At 44.7% G+C, this 22,336-nt stretch overlaps 1 protein-coding gene across 2 annotated transcripts in view; it reads left to right on the plus strand.

Moving 5' to 3' along the window:
- LOC120296885 (P2Y purinoceptor 2-like) overlaps positions 1-14,618 on the plus strand; it is a 43,953-nt gene extending 29,335 nt beyond the window's left edge. The window contains exons 1-2 of one of the 2 annotated variants that reach the window (XM_039318923.1): positions 4,484-4,531; positions 13,023-14,618. In XM_039318923.1, the coding sequence (XP_039174857.1) occupies positions 13,037-14,116 (1,080 nt within the window). In that variant the 5' untranslated portion in view covers positions 4,484-4,531; positions 13,023-13,036 and the 3' untranslated portion in view covers positions 14,117-14,618. Of the gene's footprint in view, positions 1-4,483; positions 4,532-13,022 lie in introns of those variants that run through there. The other variant, XM_039318922.1, reaches the window with a different exon arrangement.
- Positions 14,619-22,336: the final 7,718 nt, after the last annotated feature.

The following is a 22,336-nucleotide window of genomic DNA, read 5'->3' on the forward strand; positions in this document are numbered from 1 at the left end:
AGATTTGTGGTTGCTTACTCAAGTCTGGCTGGGGGAAGGGTCTCCTTCAGAAGGAGGGCTGGGGGAATCTGTTTTTATTTAGACCCTCCAACGTGCCAATTTTCTCCCTTCCCAAGCTCTGGAAAAAGAGAATAATAATAATAGTAGTAAAGTTGGAAGGACCCTTAGAGGTCATCTAGTCCAACCCCCTGCCCAGGGAGGAAACCCTACACCATTTCGGACAAATGGCTGTCCAGTCTCTTCTTAAAAACTTCCAGTGTTGGAGCATTTACTGCTTCTGGAGGCAGGCTGTTCCACTGGTTAATTGTTCTCACTGTCAGGAAGTTTCTCCTTAGTTCTAGGTTGCTTCTCTTCTTGATGAGTTCCACCCGTTGCTTCTTGTCCTGCCTTCAGGCGCTTTGGAGAATAGCTTAATTCCCTCTTCTTTATGGCAGCCCCTGAGATATTGGAAGACTGCTATCATGTCCCCCCTAGTCATTTTCTTCCTTAAACTAGACATAGCCAATTCTAGCAACCGTTCCTTATATGTCAAAGATGTTTCTCAAACTTGGCAATGTTTTAATGATCAGCAGCAAATTAATTTGGGAACAATCCCATCCTTCTCGTCCAATTTATTCCAAGTAGTCCTCGATTTACAATAGTTCATTTAGTAGTAGTAGTAATCATAATAATAATAAATAAAATAATAAATAATAAAATAGAGAAAGTCATAGAAAATGATAACGTTAAACTGCTCTGGGACTTCAGAATTGAAACAGACAAGCACCTGCCACATAACACCCCGGACTTAACAACTGTCGATAAGAAAGACAAAAAAGTCTGGATAGTGGACGTGGCAGTGCCTGGAGATAGCAGAATAGAAGAGAAAGAACTGGAGAAGATAACAAAATACAAAGACCTACAAATAGAAATAGAAAGACTGTGGCAAAAGCAAGCAAGGTTAGTACCAATAGTCATAGGCGCCTTGGGTGCAATCCCAAAACAACTGGAGCACCACTTGAACACCATTGGCATTGACAAATTCGCTATTAGTCAATTGCACAAGGCGGCCTTACTAGGAACTGCTTCCATCCTGCGACGATATCTGTAATACTATCAAACATCCACATCTGCCTATCCCAGGTCCTGGGTAAGGACTCGATAGGTAGACAAAATGCCAAATCCAGTCTGAACATCTGGCTGACTGTGCGATGATTAATAATAATAATAATAATAATAATAATAATAATAATAATAATAATAATAATAATAATAATAATGTTAGAAGGGACCTTGGAGGTCATCTAGTCCAACCCCCTGCTCAGACAGGAAACCCTATACCATTTCAGACTGCTTGAAGTGACAACGGCACTGAAAAAAAGTGACTTACGACCGTTTTTCACCCTTTAAACCGTGGCAGCCTCCCCGTGGTCATGTGATCAAAATCCAAACACTTGGCAACTGGCTTGTACTTAACGACGGTTGCAGCCTCCAAGAGTCACGTGATCCACTTTTGCGACCTTCCGACAAGCAAAGTCGAGGGGGAAGTCAGATGCCCTTCACCGCCACGTGACTAACTTAACAACTGCAGTGATTCACTTAACAACCACGACAAGGAAGGTCATAAAAAGAGGTCAAAACTCACTTAACGACTGTCTCCCTTAGCAACAGAAAATTTGGGCTCAACGACTGTTGCAAGTCGGGGATCGCCTGTATCTATAGCGGTGTTTCTCAAACGTGGCAACTTTTAGGAGAGGGTAGACTTCAACTCCCAGAATTCCCTAGCCACCAAGGAATTCTGGGAGTCGAAGTCCAGGCGTCTTATGCAAGGTTAAACAAAGGTGTGGTTTTTTGCAAGCCATTGCCTTGACTTTTTCAGCCTCGCTAGAGACACACGTCGTCTGGGACGATGCGAAGGGTAGTCCGTGGGCTGCAAATTTGTTTAGACCAGTGGTTCTCAACCTTTTTAATGCCGCGACCCCCCAACCGGTCGTAAGTCGAGGACGACTCAACCAGTCGTAAGTCAAGGACTACTCAACTGGTGCAGCACCGTTTGCAGAATGGGACTTTTGGCGGGCTCAGCAGGGCAGAGACAGCCTGGACAATTCCTATTGGCTTTTGAAAGTCAATAGAATTAGACTCTATTCAAGAGAGTCTATTCTATTGGCTTTCAAAAGCCAATAGAATAAAAGGGAGCAGCACAGCTAAGGAAAAGGGGGGGGGGAAATGGTGGACTGCGTTGTTTGGCGACCCCCGTGAAATGGTCGTTTCAACCCCAAATGGGGTCCCGACCCACAGGTTGAGAATCACCGGTTTAGACTATCAAGGTTTCACAACCAAGGCAGCATATTGAGACGAATTTGAAAAAAAAAAAAGGTAATCCTCGACTTACGACATTTGTTTAGTGACCACAGCACTGAAAAATGACCCTTTTTCCCACTTAAAAATGTTGCGGCGTCCCCATATTCACGCGATCAAAATTCCGACGCTTGCCAGCTGACTCGCATTTACGACGGTCGCAGCCTCCTCGGGGTCACGTGATTCCCTTTTGCAACCAGGAAAGTCAAGCCCGATTCACTTAATAACTGTGTTACTAGCTTAATGGCTGCAGTGATTTGCTGAACAACAGTGGCAAGAAAGACAGTAAAATTAGGTCGTAAGTAGCAGCCAAGGCTGCCAGCCAGCCCCATTTCCCTGTTCTGCTCCTCAGCGTCAGCAGAAGAGAGGCAGTTCGTGAACCCCACTACAAATGTTCTCATTATCACACTCCCACAGTCCCTTGGAAAATGTCACCAGTATGCCCAGTGGCCTTCCTCTTTTGCCCCCGTGCTGAGACCCACGACGCCCTCCCACGTTTGGTGAATTATGCACCCCTGGCAGAATTCGCAGAAGCCGGGCACGCTGATGCCAACCCTCGCCCGCCCACGAAAGGCAGCCTTGAGAAGCGAGGAAGGCCATCTCTGAGCTATGAAAACAGTGGCGGATTGTGAAGTTGACAACAATGCACAATCCAAACCTGTCTGCAGTCGTGGAGGAACAATGCTGGCCTTGTTGCGAGCAAGGAAACTTGCAAATGGCAGAATTCCTGCGGAGGAGAGAAATACAGGCGTTTGGCAAAGAAACAGCCTCTTGCCGATTCAAACTCTGCTTTCCATCCGACGGATGGAAACTCATCAAGGAGAGAAGCAATCTGGAACTAAGGAGAAACTTCCTGACAGTTAGAACAATTAACCAGTGGAACAACCTGCCTCCAGAAGCGGTGAATGTTCCAGCACTGGAAGTTTTTAAGAAAAGACTGGACAGCCCTTTGTCCGAAATGGTATAGGGTTTCCTGCCTGAGCAAGGGGTTGGACTAGATGACCTCCAAGATCCCTTCCAACTCTATTCTATTCTAAAGAGAATGGACAGCCATTTGTCTGAAATGGAATAGGGTTGCCTGCCTGAGCAGGGGGTTGGACTAGGTGACCTCCAAGGTCTCTTCCAACTATTATTATTATTATTGTTGTTGTTGTTGTTGTTATTATCGATCATCGCACAGTCAGCCAGATGTTCAGACTGGATTTGGCATTTTGTCTACCTATCGAGTCCTTACCCAGGACCTGGGATAGGCAGATGTAGATGTTTGATGGTATTACAGATATCGTCGCAGGATGGAAGCAGTTCCTAATAAGGCTGCCTTTTGCAATTATTATTATTATTATTATTATTATTATTATTATTATTATTATTATTATTATTATTATTATTATTATTGATCATTGCATAGTCAGCCAGATGTTCAGACTGGATTTGGCATTTTGTCTATCTATTGAGTCCTTACCCAGGACCTGGGATAGGCAGATGTGTGGATGTTTGATGGTATTACAGATCTCGTCGCAGGATGGAGGCAGTTCCTAGTAAGGCTGCCTTTTGCAATTGACTAATAGCGAATTGTCAATGCCAATGGTGTTCAAGTGGTGCTCCAGCTGTTTTGGGATTGCACCCAAGGCGCCTCTTGCTATTGGTACCAGCCTTGCTTGCCTTTGCCACAGTCTTTCTATTCCTATTTGTAGGCCTTTGTATTTTGTTATCTTCTCCAGTTCTTTCTGGTCTATTCTGCTGTAAATTGGCGTGATCTGCTAGTCTCTATTCTATTATTTCTGATTCTGGGTGTTGTTCTTTCCAGAACTGGTGCATTCGTTTCAGATATCCTCTTCTTGTTGGACTTTATCTATAATAACAGATCATTATTTCTTTGTTTTCAATCACTGTGTATTTGCGATGGGTAAACACCTAGTTCTGCAGCTGCTGGCCCTAGTTGCTCAGCCAACAGTCCTAAGTCCTGTAACCCATTTTTCACCAGATATCCAGGAACTCCAACATCTAGCGCGGACCTTGTTAACCCGGGCGACGTCCGAGCCGATATGGCATTCTGAAATTTACGTCTCATCATATTTTTTATGGGAGAGACACTCTTTGTCTGACTCCTCTGATGAGACCTGTCCAGTATGGTTGAACCTCTGGCATAGCTCTCATCTTCCTCAGAGTACACAAGCCCCACAACCACGTCAAGGTAGTGCCTCACTGGGGGATTATTATTATTATTATTATTGTTGTTATTATTTGTTGTTTCGCATTTGGGAAGCTTAAAAGTGTCTTTGAAAATATATCCGCGCCAGATTCGGGAATATATGTCATAGCCGCAGGAAGGGTGGGGGAAAAAAATAATTTGGGAAAAACTAAAAGGCAGGTAGTCCTTGACTAAAAACCGTTTAGTGACTGTTCAAAGTTACAACGGCACTGGAAGATCATCATTTAAGAACTGTCCTGTTTAGCCATGGAAATCTCGGGCTCTATTCTAGTCGTAAGTCGAGAACTACCAGAAATTGTCCTCTATATTGCAGAGGGTTGGACCAGATAACTCTTTCTTAATTTGGGCAATTTTAGGATCTAGAATTTCCCAGCTCCTATCAGGAATTCTGGGAGTGGAAGGCCAAATGTGTTGGCTTGGGAATTCTGGGACCTGAAGTCCATATATCTTAAAAATTGCTGAGATTGAGAAATGCCGATTGGCAGGAAGTATTAGTTCCCACAATGCTCTGCAACAATTAGTAAGACAAAACAATAGGATGTTCCGTTTGGGAAGCTTTCGAACATACAAAATAGTCCTCGACTTACGACGATTAGTGTTTAGCAGTAGTGGGATTCAAATAGGTGAACCACTGGTGGATGCTGCTTCCGGAAGTCCATTCTGGACGCGGGCAACAAAAAATTAGCTACCGGTTCTGCTGAAATGGTGCGAACTGGCTGAATCCCACCACTGCCTGCCTGCCTGCCTGCCTGCCTATCTATCTATCTATCTATCTATCTATCTATCTATCTATCTATCTATCTATCTATCTATCTATCTATCTATCTATCTATCATCTATCACCTGTCACCTCTGCCTGTCTATCTATCTATCTATCTATCTATCTATCTATCTATCTATCTATCTATCTATCTATCTATCTATCATCTATCTATCTATCTATCTATCTATCTATCTGTCATCTGTCACCTCTGTCTGTCTATCTATCTATCATCTATTTGTCATCTATCTATCTATCTATCTATCTATCTATCTATCTATCTATCAATCATCTATATCTATCTTCTATCTGTCACCTATCTATCTATCTACCTACTTACCTACCTACCTACCTACCTACCTACCTACCTACCTACAGTGGTGGGATTCAGGTAGGTGAACAACTGGTTCTCTGTGTGGATGCCGCTTCCGGAAGTCCGTTCTGGGCAACAAAAAATTAGCTACCGGTTCTGCCGAAATGTGCAAACTGGCTGAATCCCACCACTATCTGTCTATTTGTCTGCCTGCCCGCGTGCCTGCCTGCCCACCCGCCCGCCCACCCGCCCATCCATCCATCTATCTATCTATCTACTATCTATCTATCTACAATGGTGAGATTCAGATAGGTGAACCACCAGTTCTCTGTGTCGATGCCGGTTCCAAAAGTCCATTCTGGGCCTGGGCAACAAAAAATTAGCTACCGGTTCTGCCGAAGTAGTGTGAACCGGCTGAATCCCATCACTGGTGTTTAGTAATAGTTCAAAGTCACAATGGCGCTGAAAGAAAAGAACTTATGACTGGTCCTCGCCCTTACGACTGTTGCAGCACTCGCTTAGTCATGGGATCAGAATTTGGGCACTGGCATTATTTGTGACCGTTGCACTGTCCTGGGGTCCCCATGTTTGACCTTCCTAACTGGCTTCTGACAAGCAAAGTCAAAGTGGGGGGGAAGCTGGATTCCCTTAACCACAGTATTCGCTTAACAACTGCAGCAATTCGCTTAACGCTTGTGGCGAAAAGGTTGTTAAGATGAGGTGCGATTCACATAACAACCGCTTTGCTTAACAATGGAAATTCCGGTCCCAGTTCTCAAGGGCTATCTGTAATTCTGCCTACAACAGTTGTATTAAACAGAGGCATAGAATCAAAAATCAGGTGAAGTCTTAGCAACGCTTCATCAAGCCTTAGTAAGGCCACCCCTGGAATGCTGCATCCAGTTTTGGTCACCACATTACAAAAAAAGAGATTGGGATTTTGGAAAAAGTGCAGAGAAGAGCAACTAAGATGATTAAAGGCCTGGAGTTTAAAATATATGGAGAACTGGGTATGGCTAGTCTAGAGAAAAGTAGGACACGGTAGCAGTATTCCAAAATTTGAGGGGTTGCCACAAAAAAGAGGGGGGGTGGTCATGTTATTCTCCGAAGCACCAGAGGGAAGGACAAGAAACAACGGTGGGAAACCGAACAAGGAGAGGAGCAACCTGGAATTTATTTATTTATTAATAAAATTTATATGCCGCCCAATCCCTAGGGACTCAGGGCGGTGTACAAGATTAAAACAATAAATATAACAATAAAACAATAAAATGTGCATTCATACAGCATGTCCCAATCGTATCCCGCCCCCCCCCCCGGGGACATCAGCCCCAGGCCTGCCGGAACAGGAGAGTTTTAATGGCTTTCTTAAAGGCCGGCAAGGTGGGAGTAGTTCGAATCTCAGGGGGAAGTTGATTCTACCAGATCAGAGCCACCACAGAAAAGGCCCTTCCCCGAGGGCCCGCCAGCCGACATTGTCTGGCCGACGGGACCTGAAGGAGGCCCAATCTGTGGGACCTCACCAGTCTCTGGGAACTATGCGGCAGTATGCGGTCCTGTAAGTAACCTGGTCCTAGGCCATGAAGGGCTTTAAAGGTGATAACCAACACCTTGAATTGCGTCCGGAGACCCTCAGGAAGCCAGTGCAGCTCGCGGAGGATAGGTGACACGTGGGTGTACCTTGGTGCACCCACAATCGCTCTCGCGGCTGCATTCTGAACCAACTGCAGCCTCCGAACGAATTAAGGAGAAACTTCCCAACAATGAGGACTAGTAACCAGTGGAAGGGCTTGCCTTCAGAATTTGCGGGTGCTTCATCACTGGAGGTTTTAAAGAAGAGACTGGACAGCCATTTTGTCTGAAATGGTATAGGGTCTCCTGTCTGAGCAGGGGGTTGGACTAGATGACCTTCAGGGTCCCTTCCAGCCCTACGGTTCTATTCTGAAGTCCAGCTCAAACAGAATGTTGACCGCAAGGGTTAATTCAACCTTATCTCGGAGGGTGCTTGTGCAAATAAAAATACCTCCAAGAAGAAGGTCTAAAACCAACACGGTCAACAAATAAATCTATTTCAGGGAGGAGGCAATTAAAATTGATATTGCTTCTTTGCATTCCATACAGGGTTACACCAATGCCACGGAGAAGCTTCCCTCTTCCAAAACCTTGGTTCAATTTGCGAAGTGGTGTTAAAGCTTATTTTTGTGTCACTTTTTCTCAAAGTGCATAGAAGCGAACCGGGTGATGTTTTTTCCTGCTTAAATGACAGCAATGGTGCTTTTGGGGGCTTCAAAGAAATGACTTAGAGCCGTGTTTTTCAACCTCAGCCCTTTTAAGATGTGTGGACTGCTGCTCCCAGAATTCTCCAGCCCTTGCAGGCATGGACGGGGGAATGCTGGGAGTTGAAGTCCACACGCCTTAAAGAGGCTGAGATTGGAGACAGTATTTTAGAGCACTGCAGATTAACGTGGTACTTTAATATCAACTGACAAATATCCCATCCAAGATCTGTGTACTTTTTTTGACATGAGGTCAAGAGGCTCAAAAACAGTAACTGGGAGATGGACCTTGGAGTCCTAGTGCACAGTCACTTAAACATGAGGCAGCCGTGTGTGGCAGCAGCCAAAAAAGCTAACACAATCCTTGATTGTATAAACAGAGGCGTAGAATCAAAATCACGTGAAGTCTTAGCACGCTTTATAAAGCCTTAGTAAGGCCACACCTGGAATAGTGCATCCAGTTTTGGTCACCACATTACAAAAAAAGATGTTGAGACTCTGGAAAAAGTGCAGAGAAGAGCAACGAAGATGATTCAAGGCGTGGAGATTAAAATATATTGCAGGACTTGACTATGGCTAGAGCAGCGGTTCTCAACCTGTGGATCGGGACCCCATTTGGGGTCGAACGACCATTTCACGGGGGTTGCCAAACAACGCAATCCGCCATTTTTTCCCCCTTTTCCTTAGCTGTGCTACTCCCTTTTATTCTATTGGCTTTTGAAAGCCAATAGAATAGACTCTCTTGAATAGAGTCTAATTCTATTGGCTTTCAAAAGCCAATAGGAATTGTCCAGGCTGTCTCTGCCCTGCTGAGCCCGCCAAAAGTCCCATTCTGCAAACGGTGCTGCACCAGTTGAGTAGTCCTCGACTTACGACCGGTTGAGTAGTCCTCGACTTACGACCGGTTGGGGGTCATGGCATTAAAAAGGTTGAGAACCACTGGGCTAGAGAAAAGAAGGACTACGGGGGACATGATAGCAGTATTCCAATATTTGAGGGGCTGCCACAAAGAGAAGTGGGGTCAATTTATCTTCCAAAGCACCAGAAGGCAGGACAAGAAACAACGGTTGGAAACTAATCAAGGAGAGAAGCAACCTGGAATTAAGGAAAAACTTCCTAACAGTGAGGACGATTAACCAGTGGAACAGCTTGCCACTAGAAGTTGTGGGTGATCCAACACTGGAGGCTTTTAAGAAGAGATTGGACAACCATTTGTCTGAAGTGGTATAGGGTCCCCTGCTTGAGGGTTGGACTAGATGACCTCCAAGGTCCCTTCCAGCTCTATTCTGATTGAATGGAACGGAACTGAAAAATAGTTTACTCCTGCTTGCCTTTCCCGCTCAGCTGTTGCTTCCAGGAATGAGGGTGCGTGCAAAGGATTATCCCTTTGTTCTCCTCTAGCATCTTCTCACAGGTTGCAAACAGGTGGTAAGTACCTTTTGGGAGTTAATAATTAAAACGCAAGACCCGGAAAGAGTTAATAATTAAAACGCAAGACCCGGCGTTTCAAGGCAGGATGGCACACATTGAAGGAATGTGAGTTGTGCAACTTGCTCGGAGGCCCAAGAGACTTTGTCATGTTGTCACTGTGACCATCGGTGTGTGGTGCAAAGGCAGCGAGGTCTACACACACACACACACACACACACACACACACACACACACACACACACTCCTCAGACCAGAAGTTTGTGCGGTCAAAAAAAAAAAGCTAAACGTATTTTGGGTTTTGCTGTGATCTTGCTGACTTTCAGAAAGCAAAAAGGCTCCAGAGAACCCGATGCAAATTCTCTGCCAAAATACAGGCAGTCCTCGATTTACGACTGTCGTTGAGCCCCACATTTACGTTGTTAAGTGAGACATTCGTTAAGCGAGCTTTACCGCGTTCGACAACCTTCCTTGCCACCGTTATTAAGTGAATCTCTGCAGTTGTTAACGGTCGTTAAGCGAATCTGGCTCCTCCACTGGCTTTGCTTGTCAGAAGGTCGCAAAAGGGGATCACGTGATCCCGGAACTCTGCGACCGTCGTAAATACGAGTCAATTGCCAAGCGCCTGAATTTTGACCACGTGGATGCTACAACGGTCGTAAGTGTGAGAAATGGTCATAAGTCCCTTTTTTCAGTGCTGTTTAACTTAGAATGGTCACTAAATGAACTCTTTTTAAATCGAGGACCACCTTGTAAAGTTGGCCTGCCTTGCACAGAAAACAACCACAATCACAAAAGGAACTAGGGGACTCTAATGCAATAGGTTTTTTGTGTAGTTTTGCAAGCCTTTTGAATCACGGAAATGAATCCCAAGATAAATATGAAGGTTAAATAATAAAACTATCACCACCACCACAATATTGACAATAGGTTGTTTTTATCTATACTGGAAAGTGTTAGGGAATATCCGTGGTTGGTACCATCAGAGCCGTGCCTGTTTTTGCGTGGGATGCACGCAAAAAACAAACAGAGCATTATTCCCACCGTTGCAGCCGCCATCTTGACTTTTTTGACCTCTCCCTGCAAACTTCCTTGTTGCTGACGAAGCATCCAAGAGAAGCTGGAGAATGTTAAGCAGGTGCACCTTTATTCCCAGGAATGGTTTTCAAAGTTGGCCACTTTCAAAGAGGTGGACTTCCAGTCCCAGAATTCTCCAGCCAGCAAAGGGAATGCTGGGAGATGAACTCCATCTGTCTTAAAGGGCCCAACTTTGAAAAATCATGATTTAGAACAGTGGTTCTCAACCTGTGGGTCGGGACCCCATTTGGGGTCGAACGACCATTTCACGGGGGTCGCCAAACAACGCAGTCCGCCATTTTTCCCCCTTTTCCTTAGCTGTGCTATTCCCTTTTATTCTATTGGCTTTTGAAAGCCAATAGAAGAGACTCTCTTGAATAGAGTCTAATTCTATTGGCTTTCAAAAGCCCATCGGAATCGTCCAGGCTGTCTCTGCCCTGCTGAGCCCGCCAAAAGTCCCATTCTGCAAATGGTGCTGCACCTGTTGAGTAGTCCTCGACTTACGACCGGTTGAGTAGTCCTCGACTTACGACCGGTTGGGGGTCGCGGCATTAAAAAGGTTGAGAACCACTGATTTAGAACAACAGCCAGCTCCTTCTGCAAAAAAAAAAAAAAGAGAGAGAGAGAGAAAAGTAATTTGAATAGAAAGAAACGACAGGTATGTTTCCAGTGGGTATATCCCCTTAAATAAATTTTCGTCCTCAGTTTACAGCCACAAGTGAGCACAGAATTTCTGTGGCTAAATGAGGCAGTTGTTAAGTGAACTTTGCCTCGTTTTACCACCTTTCTCTCCACACAGTTGTTAAGGGAATCGCTGCAGTTGTTAAGTCAGTCACACGGTTGTTAAATGAATCGGGCTTCCCCCCTTGTCTTTGCTTGTCAGAAGGTCGCAAAAGGGGATCACGTGACCCCGGGACACTGCGACCACGTCGTATAAACGAGTCAGTGGCCAAGAGTCCGAATTTTGATCATAAATACGAGTCTGTTCCCAACTGAATTTTGATCAGGTGACCCTGGGGATGCTACAATGGTCATTGAGTGTGAAAAATGGTCATAAGTCCAATTTTTCAGTGCCGCTGTAATTTTTGAATGGTTGAGAATTACCTTAATTCAGGGGTCTTCAAACTTGGCCCTTTTAGGACTTGTGGACTTCAATTCCCAGAATTCCTCAGCCAGGCAAGCTGGGTGAGGGATTCTGGGAGTTGAAGTCCATACCTCTTAAAATGGCCGAGGTTGAGAAACACCAGTTTAGCTCTTTCTGAGTTAGCATTATTTCCCCTCACATTATGTCAGGGGTCTTCAAACTTGGCCCTTTTAGGACTTGTGGACTTCAATTCCCAGAATTCCTCAGCCAGGCAAGCTGGGTGAGGGATTCTGGGAGTTGAAGTCCATACCTCTTAAAATGGCCGAGGTTGAGAAACACCAGTTTAGCTCTTTCTGAGTTAGCATTATTTCCCCTCACATTATGTCAGGGGTCTTCAAACTTGGCCCTTTTAGGACTTGTGGACTTGAACTCCCAGAATTCCTCAGCCAGGCAAGCTGGGTGAGGGATTCTGGGAGTTGAAATCCACACCTCTTAAAATGGCCGAGGCTGAGAAACACCAGTTTAGCTCTTTCTGAGTTAGCATTATTTCCCCTCACATCATGTCAGGGGTCTTCAAACCTGGCTCTCTTATGACTTGTGGACTTCAACTCCCAGAATTCCTCAGTCAGCGTGCCCAGCTGAGGAATTCTGGGAGTTGAAATCCACAAGTCATAAAAAGGCCAAGTTTGAAGATCCCTGCCTTAATTAATGTGGAAGAGCATTAAGCAAGCTCCTAATGTTTATTTATTTGTCAAATTTATAGGGGCAGCCCTTGACTTGCAACCATTTGTTTTCTGCCTGTATCAAGTGATAACGACACTTGATACAGGCAGAAAAGTGACTTAGGACTGGTCCTCGTGCTTACAACCGTTGCAGCGTCCCCATGGTCACGCGATCAAAATTCAGGCGCTCGGCATCCGGCATGTATTCAGGACAATTGCAGCCTCCCGCCGGTCATGTGATCATTATTTGCCACCGTCCCAACAAGCAAAGTCAAAGGGGAAACCGGATTCGCTTAATGACTGTGGGATTAACAATTTTCCCCTTTTAGGAGCTTTCTTTCCGCAGTTGTTTATTGTGAATCAATGCAGTTGTTAAGTTAGTAAGAGGGTTGTTAAGTGAACCTGGCATCCCCAGTGACTTTGCTGGTCAGAAGGACATAAAATGAAATCCCATGACGCCAGGACATTGCAACCGTCAAAAGTATGAGTCGGTTGCCAAGTGTCTGAACTTTAATCACGTGACCATGGGGCAGCTGGCAACGGTCGTGTGAAAAACGATCCCAAGTCACTTTTTTTAGTACCGTTCTAACTTTGAAACAAAGAGTTTTAAGTTGAGGACTTAAGCCTATTAGTTTTGTATCTGTGTAAAGTTATCACGGCACTGGAAAAAGAGACTTAGGATTTTTCCTCATACTTACGCCCGTTGCCCACCCAAAGCCAGGTAAGTAGTCTGTGTGAATGCAGCATGTTGTGAATGCAGCAGGACGTTAGCACCGTCCCACGCTAACTGTGCTCCCTCTGCTTTTCTTCCAGACTCTCTAAGGACGATGGCGAATGTCACGTTCCTGTTGTACTCCGTGAACGCCAGCGCCAACTCCTCGGACGCCGAGTGCGGCGAGGAGGAACACCCGTACAAGTGCAAGTTCAACGAGGATTTCAAATACATCCTGCTGCCCGTGTCCTACAGCATCGTCTTCGTGGTGGGCCTCACCCTCAACCTGCTGGCCCTCTACATCTTCGTCTTCCGCATCAAGACGTGGAACGCCTCCACCACCTACATGTTCAACTTGGCGGTGTCCGACTTGCTGTACGTGGTCTCCTTGCCCTTGCTGGTCTACTACTACGCCATGGAGGACAACTGGCCCTTCAGCGTGGGCTTGTGCAAGGTTGTCCGCTTCCTCTTCTACACCAACCTGTACTGCAGCATCCTCTTCTTGCTTTGCATCAGCGCCCACCGTTTCATGGGCATCTGCTTCCCTCTAAAGTCCCTGGAGTGGGGCCAGGTCCGCTACGCCCGTTGGGTTTCCGCCATCGTCTGGCTGGTGGTGATCGGCTGTCAGTCTCCGGTCCTCTTCTTCGTCACCACCAGCCAGAGGTGCAACAGCATCACCTGCCACGACACGTCCGCCAAGGAACTCTTTGACCAGTTCTTCATCTACAGTTCGGTTATGCTGGTCCTTCTCTTTTGCATCCCTTTCCTCCTTCTCATCATCTGCTACTGCATGATGGCCCGGAAACTTCTCCAGCCCACGCGGGGCATCAGCCGGATGTCCAGTTCCAAGAAGAAGTCGGTCAAGATGATCATCATTGTCATGGTGGTCTTTATCATTTGCTTCCTGCCCTTCCACATCACCCGTACGTTGTATTACTCCTTCCGTAGCTGGGACCTCAGTTGTCCCACGCTCAACGCCATCAACCTGGCCTACAAGCTCACCCGCCCTTTGGCCAGCACCAACAGTTGTCTGGACCCCATCCTGTACTTTTTGGCCGGGCAGAGGTTTGTCAAATTTGCTTGCCCCCAGAACACGGCGAAAAACGGTAGCCACTCGGCAACAAGCACCGTCCCCCATTGCCACTTTCGGGGCAGAGACAACTTAGCCATGAAAGTCAAAAACACGGTATCGTAGCCAGTTCTCTTTCCTAATGTTTCCTGCAAATATTTTCTGATGGGAAGATGCCGACGACAAGAGGAAAGAGAGCTGCTAAAATTCTGCAAAGGTGTCTTCCATTAAAGTTGGTACAAATGGTACAACAGGACGTGTGAAAAAAATCACTATTTAAATGACTTTTTTTGAGAGAGAGAGAAAGAGAGAGAGGGAGAGAGACAGGAACAGAATGCTCTTAAGCACTTATCTAAATTTCCAAGGTGTATCTTGTACCACGGAAGATTAGTTGTGGCTATAACTAGAAGAGATCTCTTGGAAAAAAAAATTAATGTAAATCAGACATCGGCTGGGTTCACACAACACAGAAACAGGGTCAAAATGTGACCAAGGTGGGCCAGTAACAGCTGATGCCGAGTTCTTGTAATATTCACTATGTTTGCAATTATGGACAATTTCCCTTTATTAATGTCCCTCTGAGACTCTTTGGAAGAATAAAAATAACAGTTTGTACTGATACACACAACTTGCTAAATTTGGTTAGCATTAACCTTGATTGAGTTTTTGGTGACTAAAGGTGTCCTCTTCAAATAACTAGATTACTAATCTAGGGGTGACATGAAAACAGTCTTCCAATATCTGAGGGGCTGCCCCAAAAAAGAGTGTGTGGGGGGGGTCAACCTATTCTCTAAAATTCCTGAAGGCAGGACAAGTAACAACGGATGGAAACTAATCAAGGAGAGAAGCAACCTGGAATTAAGGAGAAATTTCCTGATAGTGAGGACAATTAACCAGTGGAACAGTTTGCCACCAGAAGTTATGGGTGCTCCAACACTGGAAGTTATTAAGAGGAGATTGGTCAGCCATTTGTCTGAAATTTTATAGGGTTTCCTGCCTGAACCAAGGGTTGGACTAGATGACCTCCAAGGTCATTTCCAATTGTGTTATTCTATTATTCTGGTTAGCTTTGGGGTCGATAACGTGTATAAGTGTGATGTTTCAGGCAATGTGATTTATTTGTTGCATTGTAATCTGTGATCTGAGCATCGTCACTGACTTCTCTTAACTTGATTTTAACGGGTTACCTGAATTTCTAATATTGGACTCTAATTGATAAAGCATTGCACAAATAACACATGATATTCATTAAACCTTCAATTTTATGGACTTCCATACAGCAGGCTTTGAATGCAAAGGAGAAAATCCACTTGGGCAACGTTTATATATTTTCTATAAAATCTGAATATGAATTAGAAAAACTCTATGCAATTTATGAAAAGATTGACTTAATTATCTACCTTCTGATTTAATGGACATTTGGCTTTAACGGACATACTTTTCCCTTCGATGGGTCCATAAAATTAAGATTTTTAACTAATGGCATGATTTTTTTCCTGGGCTGCAACATTTCTGCTCCAAGCAGCTGTAGAAAGGAAAATAGAAGCAGTTTTTTCAAACTTGGCAACTTTAAGATGGGTGGACTTCAACTCCCAGAATTACACAGGCAACATACAGACTGGGGAATTCTGGGAGTTGAAGTCTACCTACTCTAAAGTTACTATGTTTGAGAAAACCTTGATTAAAGGTTTAAGATCTAAACCTCCCTTCGCATCAATTTTTACTCCACTCGAAAGTTTTGATTCAGGAAACTTTGTCCAGTACTGGGTGTCCTCGATTTACAACCGTCCATTTAGTGACCATTCAAAGTTAAAATGGCACCGAAAAAAGGCGACTTGTGACTTTTTTCCACACTTACGACCGTTGCAGCATCCCTGCGGTCACGTGATCAACATTCAGAGGCTTGACTCGTATTTTTGACCATCGCGTGATCCCCTTTTGCAACCATCTGAGAAGCAAAATCAACGGGGGGTTAAGCCAGATTCACTTAACAACCATGTTACTAACTGAACAACTGCAGAGATTCCGTTAACGACCGTGGCCACAAAGGTCCTAAAATAGGGCAAAGTTCATTTAACAACTGTCTTGCTTAGCAACAAAGATTTTGGGTTCAGCGCTCCAACACTGAAGGTTTTTAGGAAGAGACTGGACAGCCATTTGTCTGAAATGGCATAGGGTTTCCAGCCTGAGCAGGGGGTTGGACTAGATGACCTCCAAGGTCCCTTCCAACTTTATTATTATTATTATTATTATTATTATGGTCGTGAGTCGGGGACTACCTGCAGTTGCAAACTGCCAGCCACAATCGGGGTGAAAACGCCCAAGACCAGCCATTTATGTACTTTATAAGCAGGACAGGTAGAACCAGGTAATTCACCTTTGCACCTGTTCTTCCTGTTCACCTTGCACAACAGCGACTCTTGCAGAAAAGTTGCAAATCAACAGTGCTTAACAAAGTGCCATTAAAACGCCCTTTTCCAAAGAACAGTTTATTAAAGACCCTGCAAGGAGATTTTTTTTTTTCTTCCTGGCAACTCTGGTGTGCTGGAAACTCTCCTTTTCATCCTTTCCCAGCCATAAAAGACCCCTTTAGGTGCACCATTTCCATACCTCCTGCCCCAGCTTGCACGGCTGGATTCACACAACGCTTTCAAACCAGACCTGGTGAAAAACTGAAAGCCGTGCAGGTGCGCGTGAAGCCGAGTTCATTTGAAGATGGGCTTTTTCCAGAAGAAAAAATGACCTGCCCCATAAGACTAGTACAAGGTTGCCTGTGGACGAAATTCGTTCTGTTTGGTTAACCTGGGTTTGAGGTGTTGTGTGAATGCAGGCAGCATTGGGTTAGTGTCATTTGCACGCGCTGGTCTGGGTTTTCGGACATAGGAGGCACATAATCTGAGGTTAACATTGCTTCAGAGACCTGGTTAAGTTTTTTAACCATTTAAACCTGGGTTGTGAACACAGCCAGCATGAAGAAATCTCTTTTATTGCAGTGACTGCAACGTCGGGAACTGAACACAGTGCCCTGCTTTGCAATATTTATTTTTAATTTTATTACTCACCCAATTTATATCCTATTCTTCCTTCCAAGAGCATCCCTGATTCTCATTTATCTGATTCCCCCCCCATAACAACCACCCTGCGAGGTAGGCTGGATTTGGAGGGGCTGATCTGACCTCCAAGAATTTGCTTGGCTGAGGATGAATTTGAACTCGCTTCTCCTTCCTGAAACCTTTTCTCACCGGATATGAAGAGGTCCCTTGTTCACAGAGCTACTTTGTTCCACATGAACCCTTAAGCGCTGACCAGGATTCGTGATTTTTTAACACTGTTTTGTCTTATTTTTAGGTGTCTTTGGTTTTTAAAAATGTACTGTTGGGAAGGAGGAGAAAAAAGCGGCTGTTGGTCATTTAAACCAAGCTGTTATTAACCAGAAGAGATTTAACGGGGTAGAGGCACGAGTGGTCAAAAGAGTCAAGATGGCGGCTGCAATGGCCTCATCCAATTTTTACCTCAGGATTTGATCGGACTGTTGCAGCCGCCATCTTGTCTCTTTCCACTGTCCCTTGCAGACAAGCGGCAAAATAGTGGAATTATGTCAATTAAAAGGACAACTGACCATTGGGGCAACTGGTTGTTAATCTGGGAAAGGACTTTGTTATACCTCAGGTCAGGGGTCTTCAAACTTGGCCGTTTTATGACTTGTGGACTTCAACTCCCAGAATTCCTCAGCCAGGCAAGAGTGGTCAAAAGAGTCAAGATGGCAGTTGCAATGGCCTCATCCAATTTTTACCTCAGGATTTGATCGGACTGTTGCAGCCGCCATCTTGTCTCTTTCCACTGTCCCTTGCAGACAAGCGGCAAAATAGTGGAATTATGTCAATTAAAAGGACAACTGACCATTGGGGCAACTGGTTGTTAATCTGGGAAAGGACTTTGTTATACCTCAGGTCAGGGGTCTTCAATCTTGGCCCTTTTATGACTTGTGGACTTCAACTCCCAGAATTCCTCAGCCAGGCAAGAGTGGTCAAAAGAGTCAAGATGGCAGTTGCAATGGCCTCATCCAATTTTTACCTCAGGTTTTGATCAGATTGTTGCAGCTGCCATCTTGTCACTTTCCACTGTCCCTTGCAGACAAGAGGCAAAATAGTGGAATTATGTCAATTAAAAGGACAACTGACCATTGGAGTTGTCCTTTTTATGACAACTTGGCCGTTTTATGCCTTGTGGATTTCAACTCCCAGAATTCACCAGCCAGGCATGCCTGGCTGAGGAATTCTGGGAGTTGAAGTCCACAAGTCATCAAAAGGCCCTGCCTGGCTGAGGAATTCTGGGAGTTGAAGTCCACAAGTCATCAAAAGGCCCTGCCTGGCTGAGGAATTCTGGGAGTTGAAGTCCACAAGTCATCAAAAGGCCCTGCCGGGCTGAGGAATTCTGGGAGTTGAAGTCCACAAGTCATAAAAGGGCCAAGTTTGAAGACCCCTGCCTTATACTATCTATTTCTATTAATTTTCCTCTTGGGCCAGTTGGAGTAGCTCAACCAACAAGTCACATAGTCCTCCACTTACGACCACACAACTGTGCCCAAAATTTCTGTTGTTAAGTGAGACCTTCGTTAAGTGAGTTTTGCCCTATTTTACGACCTTTCTTGCCAAAAGTTGTGAAGTGAATCCTTTCAGTTAATAAGGTAGTAACCGGGTAGTTAAGTGAAGCTGGCTTCCCCCACGGACTTTGCTTGTCAGAAGTTTGCAAAAGGGGATCACATGACCCTGGGACACAACAACAGTCATAAGTACCAGTCAGTTTCCAAGCATCTCAGTTTTGATCACCTGATCATGGGGGATGCTACAAAGGTTGTAAGTGTGACAAATGGTCATAAGTTACTTTTTTCAGTGCCACTGTAACTTTGAACGGTCACTAAACGAACTGTTGTAAGTTGAGATCCATCTCTATGTGGGAGAAGAATTTGGGGGGGGGGACAAATTCAGAATCACAGAGAATGTTTTATATGTTTTATGTACTGTACTGACTCTAAAATGCTTGACCAGTAACAACATTGACAACCTGGAGTAAGGAACGTCAAACCACTTAGTAATATGTATGCCTGACAATTTTGCAAAAAGAAACCCCAAATTAAAATCTTACCTGTTTTAAAGAAATTAGATGGATTGTACTTGGTTTTTTTAAAAGGTGAAATTGGTGGAGATTTTACAGATTGATTGACAGATTTAAATAGAGAGTTTAAACAGAATTTTAGTAGGAATGTTATAATCATGGTGGATTCCTAAACCAGACACAGGATTGGACAAAAACTCCAAGACCATTTTAATTTTGCGATTTTTTTTAATTGAAAAGTTTTATAAAAATACACCCCAAAACCCACCCACCCTAAACCCCCCCTCTCCCTCCCTTACTTCCCAGAGCTGAGTACAGGGTTACAAATATAATAATCAAACTCTAACTAACATTAACCAACTATATCAGTGGTTCTCAACGTTTGTGTGACGGCGACCCCCATCACACAAACGTTATGCGCATGCGCGGCGGCGCCCCTATGCACGGCGTGCATGCGCAGCGGCGCCCCATGCACGGCGTGCATGCGCAGCGGCGCCCCATGCACGGCGTGCATGCGCGGCGGCGCCCCCATGCACAGCATGCATGCGCGGCGGTGCCCCCATGCACAGCATGCATGCGCGGCGGTGCCCCCATGCACGGCATGCATGCGCGGCGCCGCCCCCGGAGGGGAGAAAATGGCGGATCGCCACCTTTGGCGACCCCCGAAAAATGGTCGATCGACCCCAAATGGGGTCGCGACCCATAGGTTGAGAACCGCTGAACTATATAAATAACCAAGTTCATAATGTGCTTTAACTCCCCTTTAACATAGATATAAGCAAATTAAAAATAAACATAATAATGTAAACAAATCAATACTATCAAACAATACAATATCCAAATTATTAAACAATACTAATACTAAAAATAAATAATAAATAAAACTAATAAAAATTTCCACTTTAATAAACTATTAATAATGATAATACTCTAAGATTTACTCATAAAGTAAATGGAACTTTTTAGTCCCATATTTATTCTGAATATAATCTATCCATCTTCCTAAACAAGACACAGGATTGGACAAGAACTCTAAGACCATTTTAATTTTGCGATTTTAGACAAAAGAGAAACTTATTCTTTCCTTGTCTTAAAAGACGTGTTAATCTTCTGTTCGTTCTTCGATCGTATTGTTCATGTTTTAAGGATTGTGACCTGATCTGATCTTTGTTTAAATGGTGTGAAACTGGTCTGGGAGATTCCTTTAGGTCAGTTTGAGCAATTTTAATAGTTTGATATCTCCTTTGTTGTTACTGTTTTCACCCTACACCAGGGGTCTTCAAACTTGGCCCTTTTATGACTTGTGGACTTCAACTCCCAGAATTCCTCAGCCAGGATGCCTGGCTGAGGAATTCTGGGAGTTGAAGTCCACAAGTCATTCAAGGGCCAAGTTTGAAGACCCCTGCCCTACACTCTATTTGCACTCTGTCAGTCATCTAAAATATAATGGCAGGGATGTGACTGGGAGCCCTCAAATTGGTGTCAGATCTTAGCAATCACATAGATAGATTTTTCTCCATGAAAGTTTGTCTCCAACCTTCTCCTGCAAGTCCCCATGAAGACTCTCCAAAGCTCCTGAAGGCAGGACAAGAAGCAACGGATGGAAACTCATCAAGGAGAGAAGCAACCTAAAACCAAGGAGAAATTTCCTGACAGTCAGAACAATTAACCAGTGGAACAACCTGCCTCCAGAAGCTGTGAATGCTCCAACGCTTGAAGTTTTTAAGAAGAGACTGGACAGCCATTTGTCTGGGGTGATATAGGGTTTCCTGCCTGAGCAGGGGGTTGGGCTAGATGACCTCCAAGGTCCCTTCCAACTTTGATTCTGTCCCCAACGTGGTTTTTCCAATGCTGCCTCATCACCATTGTTGTTGTTAATTGCGAAGTCGTGTCCGACCCCATGGACAATGTTCCTCCAGGCCTTCCCGTCCTCTTCCATCTTCTGGAGTCCCTTTAAGCTCATGTCTTCTGCTTCAGTGACTCCATCCAGCCACCTCATTCTCTGTCGTCCCCTTCTTCTCTTGCCCTCAATCTTTCCCAGCATCAGACTCTTCTCCAGTGAGTCCTTCCTTCTCATTAGGTGGCCAAAGTCCTTGAGTTTCAACTTCAGGATCTGGCCTTCTAAAGAGCAGTTGGGGTTGATCTCTTCTAGGACTGACCGGTTTGAACGCCTTGCAGTCCAGGGGACTCGCAGGAGTCTTCTCCAGCACCAGAGTTCAAAGGCCTCCATTCTTTGGCGCTCAGCCTTTCTTATGGTCCAACTTCCACAGCCACAGATTGCAACTGGGAAAACCAGGGCCTTGACTATACGTACTTTATCACCATTGTTACTGAATCCCTATTCGTTGCTGCTGTGTCTCTCCTTCTCTTTCCTTCCATTTTTTCCAGCATGAGAGTCTTCTGGGTCCTCACATAACAGTCTCACAAAAGATGGTAAGGGGAAAGATTAAGGAAGCAGCCAGCATTTTTTGCGCCATAAATCCACTATAAATTCAGTTTCAAAGCCTGTAGAGACCAGATTCCCCACAAGGTGGCAGCAAAGAAAAAGCAAAATTAAAGGCCAGAAAACCTTACCTCTGCTTAAACATGTAAATACTAGTTTAGAAAAACTAGAACAGTGGTTCTCAATCTTTTTAATGCCGCGACCCCCAACTGGTCGTAAGTTGAGGACTACTCAACCAGTCGTAAGTCGAAGACTACTCAACTGGTGCAGCACCGTTTGCAGACTGGGACTTTTGGCGGGCTCAGCAGGGCAGAGACAGCCTGGACAATTCCTATTGGCTTTTGAAAGCCAATAGAATTAGACTCTATTCAAGAGAGTCTATTCTATTGGCTTTCAAAAGCCAACAGAATAAAAGGGAGTAGCACAGCTAAGGAAAAGGGAAAAAATGGCAGACTGCGTTGTTTGGCGACCCCCGTGAAATGGTCGTTCGACCCCACATGGGGTCCCGACCCACAGGTTGAGAACCACTGAACTAGAAAGTATACTGTGTTATCTTCCCAGTGAATATGGTCACCCTGCATGTAAAATAGGTGGAGCAAAACTACCTGTATGCATCACGTATTAATCAAATATAGAACAAATATATACATTAAAAAATAAGAACATAATAAGAATGCACAGTATAAGAATGATTCTCTAATGGTGGAAGAAGCAACGGAATGGAAACTCACCAAAGAGAGAAGCAACCTAGAACTAAGGAGAAACTTCCTGACAGTGAGAACAATTAA

Source organism: Crotalus tigris, unplaced genomic scaffold (assembly GCF_016545835.1).
Source record: "Crotalus tigris isolate CLP2741 ecotype Arizona unplaced genomic scaffold, ASM1654583v1 scf7180000021657.272288, whole genome shotgun sequence".
NCBI lineage: Eukaryota > Metazoa > Chordata > Lepidosauria > Squamata > Viperidae > Crotalus > Crotalus tigris.